This window comes from Neophocaena asiaeorientalis, unplaced genomic scaffold (genome assembly GCF_003031525.2).
Source record: "Neophocaena asiaeorientalis asiaeorientalis breed wild unplaced genomic scaffold, Neophocaena_asiaeorientalis_V1.1 scaffold760, whole genome shotgun sequence".
In the NCBI taxonomy this organism is placed as follows: domain Eukaryota; kingdom Metazoa; phylum Chordata; class Mammalia; order Artiodactyla; family Phocoenidae; genus Neophocaena; species Neophocaena asiaeorientalis.
In genome coordinates this window covers 90,276-100,618 of record NW_020174640.1, presented here as the reverse complement: position 1 = coordinate 100,618, position 10,343 = coordinate 90,276, and the positions used below count along the sequence as shown (strand labels likewise).

Below are 10,343 nucleotides of genomic sequence, written 5' to 3'. Positions count from 1 at the left end.
AGGCTTCCCAGTTGTGGCATGCGAACTCCCAGCCTTGGCATGCATGTAGGATCTAGTTCCCTGACCAGGATCAAACCCGAGCCCCCTGCATTGGGAGCCCGGAGTCCTGTACACTGTGCCACCAGGGAAGTCTCTGTGCCACCCCATTTTTAATCAGAGTAAAAGGTCTTTAAAGGTATGTTTCCATCCATTCAGCAAATTTTGAGCACCTGTTGTGTGCCTCTAAGACTACAACCAACCTCAACCCTCTTTTATTTCCAGAGATTCCTACAAAGAATACTCTTCCCTAACTCATTCTTTTCATTCCATTACCCCAAGCCTGAAAGAATGGGAACTGTTAAGGTTATGAAGATTAGTGAGGGATTGGGAAATGGAACAATTATGTTTTAAATGTAAAAATCTGATCCCTTCTGATCTAGGGCTCCTTGACTTGCTTAATTTTCTCTTTCTGTTTCTGAGTTAGTCCGGGGTGGCTCCTGGCCCATAGTAGAGTTGTTGAGAAGTCTCCCCAGATCTCTGCCTACTGCTTTCACATTCTAAGGTGCAATTTACCGATAAGTGGTTAGTGGATAGATTCCATTGGGAAATGGTGTTTGACTTCTCTACAGCAATTATATTGCCCATCTAGCGGCAGTTGTAACTCTTTGAGAATGTGACTGTGTGTCTTCTCTCAGATGAAGGCTTGACTATTGACCTGAAGAATTTTAGGAAACCAGGAGAGAAGACCTTCACCCAGCGTAGCCGGCTCTTTGTGGGCAATCTTCCTCCTGACATCACTGAGGAGGAAATGAGGAAACTATTTGAGAAATATGGGAAGGCAGGCGAAGTCTTCATTCATAAGGACAAGGGCTTTGGCTTTATCCGCTTGGTGAGCAACTGTGGGCTTTTAGAGCGTGTGCTCTAAAAGGTGGGGAAGCTGGGCAATGATGGATATGGAAAGTTAGGCAGTAGAAATAATTCTCAGATGATATTAAAAGCTTATAGTTATAGTTGGTGGAACAGGACAAAAATGCAGATTTTATTTTAATTTTTCCTCATAGGTTTTTGTTTTGTTTCAAGGACAACATAGGTTTATTTGCCTAGGACTCTGGGGATAAAGTATGCCCTTTGGAACTTCTTTTGTTTTAATTCGGAAATTTTAAACATACAGAAGTGGAGCGAATAGTATAATGAACTTGCATGTACTCGTTACCCAGCTTCAGTAACTATCAACTCATAGTTAATTTTGTTTTATCTCTACCCTTCTATTTACTGCTCCCCACAAATATTTTAATAAATTAGACTTTTTTCCCAAAAAAATGAAAAAAGGTTTTTATTTTAGTAATGATCAAGGTTTATATAATTTATTTCCAAAGCCCTTACACATATGTTATCTCACTTTAAGGTTCGTCAAAACGTTGAGGGAACAGTTTTATTTGTATCTATTTAAAAAAAAATTTTAAGTGTAGATCTTTTAAAAAATCTGATTTGATTTAGGAAATTTGTTTAAGTGCATGGGGGAAACGTTTCTGGGCATTATCTAGCTCCATAAATGAGGGACATAATGTGCTAGCAAGATCACTGGATGTTACGGTCAGAACTAGTCTTCATTCCAGATCTACCACTAACTATATAGGCAAGTCATTTTTTCTAGGGCTCAGCTTCCTCTTCAGTAATGTGGAGGGTCCCATCAAGGTCTGTGGTTCTAAAGAGGCCTCTTGTAGGGCGTAGTGATTCTGGTTAAACTTGTATGTAGCTAGCAAAAATTAAAATAATTCTGGCTGCTGTATTTTAAGGGTAGGCTTTATGATGGTCATTCTTGTCCAGATGATCTGTTAACACTTCAGAGAATAGCCTATGATACCAGTGACCATGTAAGTGGTATTAACTCTAGAATTTCCAGTTGATATATTGCAAGGCCACCAGAGAAATTAGGCTAACCAAAGAGTTATCTGAAACACCTGACTCCATTCTTCCAGTTCTATCCATGTTTCTTTGTATGCTTGTTGCCAAGGGTTTTTGGGGTTTTTTTTGGAGACATTGAGCTATTCTTCTTGAGGCTCTTGATGGCTGTGTAGGTGATCTTTGTCCAACTGAGTTATTCTGACTTTCCTCTGCTTCCTAGGAAACACGAACCCTAGCAGAGATTGCCAAAGTGGAACTGGACAACATGCCGCTCCGTGGAAAGCAGCTGCGTGTGCGCTTTGCCTGCCATAGTGCATCCCTTACAGTCCGAAACCTTCCTCAGTATGTGTCCAATGAACTGCTGGAGGAAGCCTTTTCTGTGTTCGGCCAGGTGGAGAGGGCTGTAGTCATTGTGGATGATCGAGGAAGGCCCTCAGGAAAAGGCATTGTTGAATTCTCAGGGAAGCCAGCGGCTCGGAAAGCTCTGGACAGATGCAGTGAAGGCTCCTTCCTGCTAACCACGTGAGTGAGGGGTCATTTTCAGAAACATACCTTAAATGCTACTTCCTTCTGTGGTCTGGGGAGCTAGCCTTTAAGAACCATGTTCCTGTGTTCATTTAAAGACTTTTGATATAATTCAGCTCTAGTAGAGTTTTCAGTGTACTCTTAAATTAATGGAAATGGTATGAGGATTAAAAAATAAACCTTTGCAGTCTTTCAGTAGGTTGTCATTTAATCAGTGTTAAGTCTCCCCTTATGGTGAAGTTTTAGAACTCTAAAAAGTTGTTTTGTGCATGTAGCATCTCTCTTAGTATTTACCCCAAGTCGTTACCTTGAGTTCTGTAGATACCATATATAAAGGCTGCACTTGGAACGTCCCTGATGGCCCAGTGGTTAAGAATCTGCCTGGCAATACAGGGGACATGGGTTTGATCCCTGGTCCGGGAAGATCCCACGTGCCACGGAGCAACTAAGCCCATGCGCCACAATACTGAGCCCACACACCACAACGACTGAAGCCCGTGTGCCTAGAGCCAGTGCTCTTCAACAAGAGAAGCCACCATGATGAGAAGCCCCCACACCACAACGAAGAGTAGCCCCTGCTCACCGCAACTAGAGAAAGCCTATACGCAGCAGCAAAGACCCAATGCAGCCAAAAAAAATAAATAAAATTTAAAAATAAATAAATAAAGGCTGCACTTAAGTCCTCCACCTACTTAAAGACTGTATTCAGAGATCTGAAACGTGACTGTATCCTGTCAACCCCAGATTCCACATAATGCCATTAAAAGGGCGTGGTTACTTACGACTGGGTATAAAAACCCCTTCAGAAGTATGTTTAATTGTCCTGTCCTGACCCCTAACTAGTTCACTGTGCCGGTATAATTTGATTAACACTGAGCGTCTCTCTCCCAGATTTCCTCGACCTGTGACTGTGGAGCCCATGGACCAGTTAGATGATGAAGAGGGACTCCCAGAGAAGCTGGTTATAAAGAACCAGCAATTTCACAAGTATGTGGTCCTGATAGATTCCCTGTTAGGTGTTTGCCTGTTCTTAAGGAAGCTTGTAAAGAGATGTGTAAAAGAGGCACATCTTTGCTGTATGTGTTCACTGGCAGCCATCGTCTTGGCCCTCGGGAGGAATGTAGTGTTTCGTTGGGAAAATCTTGGACAAAAGTTTTAGTAACCTAGGAACCTTGTGTATAGGGAGCGAGAGCAGCCACCCAGATTTGCACAGCCTGGCTCCTTTGAGTATGAGTATGCCATGCGCTGGAAGGCACTTATTGAGATGGAGAAGCAGCAGCAGGACCAAGTGGACCGAAACATTAAGGAAGCTCGTGAGAAGCTGGAGATGGAGATGGAGGCTGCTCGCCATGAGCACCAGGTCATGCTAATGAGGCAGGGTGAGTATCGGCCTGTAAGTCTTATAACTAGAAGAAGGACAGAGTAACTTTTTTCAGGAGTTTCTTTATCAATCAGTAGAGAAAGGCCTAAACTTCAACTTTTATTCTCTGAAATATTTTGTTGATCTTGGTAGGCAAATGAGCTTGGAGATGTGGCAGAGGATACTGGATTCTGTGGAGAAGGAAATAATAGGTTTGATTTCATTTTTGGAATCTGGATACCTCGGATGGCCACTCAGGGATTAAATAGCCCCTTTGCTTTCTGGATCTATCTTTATGGAAAATTACTGGGCCTATATGAGGATCATGAAGAATACTCTCAATCAGTCTGTTGTTTTCATAGATTTGATGAGGCGTCAAGAAGAACTTAGGAGGATGGAAGAGCTGCACAACCAAGAAGTGCAAAAACGAAAGCAGCTGGAGCTCAGGTAACTCTTTTCTCCAACCCTTTTTATCTGACAACTTTAAAATGTAATGTCTCTCTCCTGTTTCCTACCACCATGCTACCTCATGCATTTGTAAATATGTTGGCAAATATTTCCTGGCTGCTTCTCAAGTTCTCCCTTTAGATGGGAGATGTTTCAGGTACCCATGATTCTAGGAATTCCTGGGACTGCGCTAAAGAGGAAAGCAGCTGAGTGCTGGTCTTATGAGACTGGCTCCTTTGGGAAAGAACTTCTTTCCCTGAAGGACACATCTGGGTTGTTTTAGGGCTGGGCACATTTAACAGTGAGTTTCCTGGAGAGCTATGATAGTTTTCAGTAGGCTCTTGATCTCCTTGGCTGAGTCCCCTATTAAGATAATCTGTTCGAGTTTTGGAATGCCTCTGCTTAAATATATTGGTGACTTCTCTGTAGGCAGGAAGAGGAGCGCAGGCGCCGTGAGGAAGAGATGCGGCGGCAACAAGAAGAAATGATGCGACGACAGCAGGAAGGATTCAAGGGAACATTCCCTGATGCGGTATTATCTCCCATGTGCCCATGATATGAAAAACTCATCATGAATTGTCCATTAGGACTATTAAAACACACTAGGCTATGACCAATTTTTCCATTCTATGACACTCCTTATAGAAAGAAGCATTCATAGGAAGGAAAGGTAAGGTTTGAAGAGGAGCTCTTCTTGCCTCACAGGCAATTTAGGATGAAAAGCTGGGAGGCCATTGTATGCTGTTTAAACTCAGTGACTGCAGGATCAGATAGACCCAGTCCTATAGCAGCCTTGACTGGTCTTCTGATGTCCTTGGCAGTTGTACAGGTTGGAGCCCTAGAAGAAATCAGCTATGTCTCTCCTTTTCTTTCCTCTTTCCTTCTGTTCCTAATAGGAAACTCTGACTTGTGTCCTAGTAGCTCTAATCTTGAATTCATTGTACAGCTGTAATGAGTTCAAGGAGCTGTTGTTGATGTTCTTCCTCAGCTTGGTCTCAGTGCACTTAGGATGTGTTATCACTGTCTACTTCCCTTAGTATGTGGGCCTCAGTGGATTGTGGTAGAATGAATGCAGTGCTGTCGTGGACTGTCTTGAGTATTTTTTGTTTTTCAGAGAGAGCAGGAGATACGAATGGGCCAGATGGCTATGGGAGGTAAGGACTTAAGGGGTTAATGGCTCTGATTTCCTTTTTTGTCTCGTCTCTGGTAAACTAGGTAGCTTCTCCTACCTAGTCCAAATTTAAGAGGCTTGACATTTCTGGGAGCATCATTTTGGTGGGAGGGTAACATGTCTTAGCCCAGAGATCTTGAATTATTTCCTTTGGCATAGAAAAAGACTGACAATCTCTGTCTCCTATACTGATCACACTGCTCTGCTTTAGGTGCTATGGGCATAAACAACAGAGGCGCTATGCCCCCTGCTCCTGTGCCAGCTGGTACCCCAGCTCCTCCAGGACCTGCCACTATGATGCCAGATGGAACCTTGGGATTGGTAATAAACTGCAGGGCCTTATAGTAACTCTAAATGGTAATAGGAGGAGGAAAGACTTGGCCTTCGTGATCCCTGGGCCTGCCACAATTTTGCTACAGATAACAGTTTTTAGGATCACTGTTATCCATAAAATATTACCTCAGGATCTTTGTTTGGAGTCTTGTGCAAACCCAGTCTCAAACTATATTTTACCCAGGAGTTAAGCAAATAACTGTCTGACTGGGTAGTCTTGATTGACTGTTTAGTTGCTACCCTGGGTGAACAGGTTCTTCTTTGGAGGGAAGGCAACGAAGGCTAGGCATTATCACATAAAATAGATGTGAGTCCAAAAGCTTTATGGCTCATACAATCCTGAGGTGGTTTTAGTTCTACTGTCAAAATGTTTCAGTTAGATAGGCTTAAGGTTGCTGAAGAGTGATGGCCTGCCCTCGTCCATATACCTGGTTCAGGAAAAAGGACTTGGCTAGCACTTATCCAGCCTAGGAATTTAGTATGTAATATTGCTTAGCATGTAGAAATACGAATAAAAAGTTAAAGGTAGGATGGTTGGGTAGGACTGTATTTCAGGCTACTTTCCTTTTAGGGATAGCCACTAGAGTTCTAAACAGGCTTGGTCAACCCTACCATCAGGAGCCTTGAATAGTTGGGTTGAAATGGCCTCCGGGGAGGGACTACAGATGGGTGGGAAGCTAGGGCATAGGTTCTATTATAACATTGCTCTCTTTCTCTTGAAGACCCCACCAACAACTGAACGCTTTGGCCAAGCTGCTACAATGGAAGGAATTGGGGCAATTGGTGGAACCCCTCCTGCATTCAACCGTGCAGCTCCTGGAGCTGAATTTGCTCCAAACAAACGTCGCCGATACTAATAAAATTGCAGTGTCTAGTTTCCCAAAACCCTTAAAAGAAGGACCCTTTTTGGACTAGTTGAATTCTACCCTGGAAAAGTGTACTAGGTGAATTCTACCCTGGAAAAGTGTTAGGGATTCCTCCCGATAGTTAGGTCTTCCCTGCCTGTAGTACTCTAGGGAGTATGCTGGAGGCAGAGGGTAAGGGAGGGGCGATATTTAACAAATCAGTTCTGTGTGGTATATCCTTTAACTAACCAGTTCTGTGTGGTGCATTCCTAAAGTTTCATGTGATTGTTGAGAGCCTGAGGGGCGCGGAGCCATGACAAAATGGATCCAGTTAGGGCCATTAATCTTAATCATTCCACTCTCTGTCCACCCTGTTCTATTTGCTTTCTTGTCCTTACACCCCCCATCCCAGAGACATTGCCACATATACCACAAAAACCAAACATCCCCCAATGACCTTGGCCCCATTGCTCCATTCACTCCCAGGTGGGAATTCAGGCAGATGTCCACAGAGGTCACAGGCAACATACATACGGTTCTGTTATATCCCATATATTATGCCTTTGTGTCCTAAGGAAGACATTTTCTCTTAGAGATTTTCATTTAGTGTATCTTTAAAAAAACTGTTGTGTTAAACTTGCCTCCATCTTTTTCTTGGGTAAGGACAACTCAGAAATGGCCCTTTTGTGTCTATGATATTGCTGTTCACAGCTTTTCTTGATAGGCCTAGTACAATCTTGAGAATAGGGTTGCTGTATGCTGAAGGTCAGGCAGTAGCTCTTAGCTTTGCCTATCTTAGGTAGTTATGCTGTGCATTTTTTATTGGTGTACCATGATTGATTTGTCCCTGATACCTTTGGAGTTTTTCTGAGAAATGCAACATCAACTTATTAAAATACATTTTAAGCCTTTTAATTTTCTGTGCTGTTTTTGAAGGGGCAAGGAGGGAGGGGAGTTCTGCCTCAGATGAGCACAAGGCTATAAGAATAATCCTTTATGACCTTTTGCTTAAAGTATTAATCATCCATCTAGGCAAACATGGGGAGGTTGGATGCATGCTATGACTGAAGTGGTTGACAAAGATCCGGGGCTATTGGTGGTACACAGAAGTAATAAGGATGGGAGGAAAGCTGCTGCTCTGAAAGGGAGAAAATGGGCTGGAGGAATTGGGATACCTTCAAGCTGGGAGGGGGCTCAAAATCGGTATTCATTTCTGAGCAGCTGCTGGTATGTCAGAGGCTTGGAATTGGCATGGTAAATCTAAAACCGTCTCAGCAGTGGTTAGCTGACCTCACCCAAGTTCCAAGCCCTACTCTGCTTGATCCTTTTTTCTTGAGCCTCAGAGCTAAAATGTTCCTGAGCTCTTTCCTATTGGCTGGGCAGACCAATTGAAGTTCCCTTGCCCATGTTAGGAGGTGTACGCCTCCTGAACTAAAGATAGAAACAGCTGGCCCTTCCAGGCAGCTAAAAGCCTCCAGACTAAGAGGTGTTCCCCACTCGGCAGCCAGACTCCTTGAAACACCCTTTCAATAATTCTACCAACGCCTCCATGTCTCTACTCTGCCGTAACAAAGGCTGTGGGCAGCACTTTGACCCCCAAACCAACCTTCCTGGTGAGTAATCCTGACCTTGCCAGGAGCTCTGTGAGTGCTGGGGGAGTTGTCAGCTGTGGGCAGTCTGTTAAAGGAAGAAAGAAAAGAAAAATTTAGTGTACCTGCCATAGTTAATTGGTCTGAGTGATTTTCAGTCTTTACTGATTTTTTTTACATCATATGGAAAGACTGTAAGCATATAAACCTGGAAAAAAGGTAAGAAGTGATGTTTGGTATAGTATCTTTCCTTCCTTGATCCTTCTACCGGTATCCACAGATTCCTGTTGCCATCACCCTGGGGTCCCAATCTTCCATGATGCACTTAAGGTGAGGAATAGGCAAGGGGGGATAGCAAGAGCATTTTGCACAAGAAATATAGCCAGGAATCTAAGCTGAGCTGGATCTCTTGTTATCAGGGTTGGTCCTGCTGCCGGAAGCGAACTGTAGATTTCTCTGAGTTCTTAAACATCAAGGTAAATTCTTTACTTCCTGGGATTCTGCCCCTAACAGAAGGATTCTATCCCTAATCCTCTCTCCTTATCTGTACTAGGGCTGTACTGTGGGACCACACTGTGCTGAGAAGCTCCCTGAGACCCCTCAACCTGAGGGCCCTGCCACAAGCAGTTCACTTCAGGAGCAAAAACCTCCGAATACGATTCCAAAGTCAGCAGAGACTTTGCGCCGGGAGAGGCCCAAGTAAAGAGGAGGAGGTCCCTGGGTTTTTCCTACATTAACGGAGCTTACTAGGGGTGATTAATGGGTCATTGAGGTTTGGGGACTAGTCACTAGAGATGTGAGGAGACCCAAGGGTCAAGGCTTGGTGTATCTTTGGTGCCTTAGGTGAAATTTGTGTCCGGAAATAATGTCCTTTGTGCTAAAGTGGCACGGGGTGATGGGATAGGTATTCTGTGGGGTTTTTTTGTTTTGTTTTTTTTTGAGTTTTTTTGGCCGCTCCGTCTGGCATGTGGGATCTTAGTTCCCTGACCAGGGATTGAACCCGTGCCCATGCAGTGGAAGCACAGTTAACCACTGGACCGCCAGGGAAGTCATGGGATAGGTATTTTGAATCAATAGAGTAGATAGCCTCTCGTGAATACATACTTAGTTATAATACAAGGGGGATTGTTGAGAATTCCTTTTTTTTTCTTTTTGGAAAAGAGCTTTAAAATAAGTTTTGCGTCAAGAAAAGGATGTGGTAGTATTGGCAGCCAGGAGACTGCAGAGAAGAATAAGTTAATTTTGTGGAAATAGTATGAGCAACAGAAGAAAGTCATATTAGGTCTACAACTAATTAGATGAAGAAGAAGAGGGAATGATGCAGTTCTGCAGAGAAATATGGTTGGATTTAGAGCAACTGAATAGATGGGCAAGAGGAGCCCTGGGGAATTCCCCAGGGTTCAAGGATTTGGCATGTCCACAGAGAAGAAAATTGGCAATGGGGTTGCTACCCATCTTCTCTAACCCTGCTCCACTTTCACCAGACTTCTTCAATTCCATTACCACTGGTGGGAAGGTTGGCGCTGTTGATCACGGTTAGTGGGTCAGGACTAAATCACCCCACCCATACTCCCTAGGTCAGAGTTGCCTCCAAAGCTGCTTCCGCTAAATATATCTCAAGCCCTGGGAATGGCACTGGAACAGAAGGAATTAGACCAAGAACCTGGAGCAGGTAAGTGGGTCTTTAGTAGGACAGGCTTCACAGGCAGGAATTTAGTGAAAGTGGCAGTTGGGTGGAGGAAATGAATAGGGTTCCTGACTCTGTTTCCTTTGCCCAGGACTTGACAGTAGTCTGATCCAGACTGGTGCCAGCTGCCAGAACCCAGGATGTGATGCTGTGAGTGAGTTTGTGGAGGACTCAAGCATGTGGTTGAGAGATGCCATGCCTGAGGGATGACTGGGTATAGATATGAGGCTGCATAGGGTACATTTTTAAGTGACCCAATTCTTTTCCTGATTCTCCTTTATCTGTCTTAGGTTTACCAAGGCCCGGAGAGTGATGCTACTCCATGTACCTACCACCCAGGAGCACCTCGATTCCATGAGGGGTGATGGAGGGGACTGGGTGGGCTGTGAGACAGGTTTCTCCCAATGTTGACCTTAAGATGGACGTGGGGGCTTGTGGGGAGGGGAAAGGAGAGTCAGTTGAATTCTATTCCTACCTCAGGATGAAATCTTGGAGTTGTTGT

The 10,343-nt window shown here is 44.0% G+C and overlaps 2 protein-coding genes across 5 annotated transcripts in view; both read left to right on the top strand.

The window, feature by feature from the left end:
* Positions 1 to 7,480, top strand: part of NONO (non-POU domain containing octamer binding) — a 13,937-nt gene extending 6,457 nt beyond the window's left edge. For all 4 annotated transcript variants that reach the window (XM_024758120.1, XM_024758119.1, XM_024758118.1 and 1 more), the window contains 9 exons: positions 675 to 868; positions 2,105 to 2,406; positions 3,301 to 3,396; positions 3,592 to 3,788; positions 4,132 to 4,216; positions 4,646 to 4,748; positions 5,331 to 5,370; positions 5,599 to 5,708; positions 6,443 to 7,480. In XM_024758120.1, coding sequence (XP_024613888.1) covers positions 675 to 868; positions 2,105 to 2,406; positions 3,301 to 3,396; positions 3,592 to 3,788; positions 4,132 to 4,216; positions 4,646 to 4,748; positions 5,331 to 5,370; positions 5,599 to 5,708; positions 6,443 to 6,577 — 1,262 coding nt within the window. In that variant the 3' untranslated portion in view covers positions 6,578 to 7,480. The remainder of the gene's footprint in view (positions 1 to 674; positions 869 to 2,104; positions 2,407 to 3,300; positions 3,397 to 3,591; positions 3,789 to 4,131; positions 4,217 to 4,645; positions 4,749 to 5,330; positions 5,371 to 5,598; positions 5,709 to 6,442) is intronic.
* A 634-nt stretch (positions 7,481 to 8,114) lies between these two features.
* The window catches only part of ITGB1BP2 (integrin subunit beta 1 binding protein 2), a 3,616-nt gene continuing 1,387 nt past the window's right edge, over positions 8,115 to 10,343 (top strand). The window contains 8 exon segments of the mRNA XM_024758121.1: positions 8,115 to 8,178; positions 8,435 to 8,484; positions 8,574 to 8,630; positions 8,708 to 8,853; positions 9,732 to 9,826; positions 9,933 to 9,991; positions 10,132 to 10,202; positions 10,322 to 10,343. The exon segment at positions 10,322 to 10,343 is cut by the window's right edge and continues 18 nt beyond it. Of these exon segments, the coding sequence (XP_024613889.1) occupies positions 8,115 to 8,178; positions 8,435 to 8,484; positions 8,574 to 8,630; positions 8,708 to 8,853; positions 9,732 to 9,826; positions 9,933 to 9,991; positions 10,132 to 10,202; positions 10,322 to 10,343 (564 nt within the window).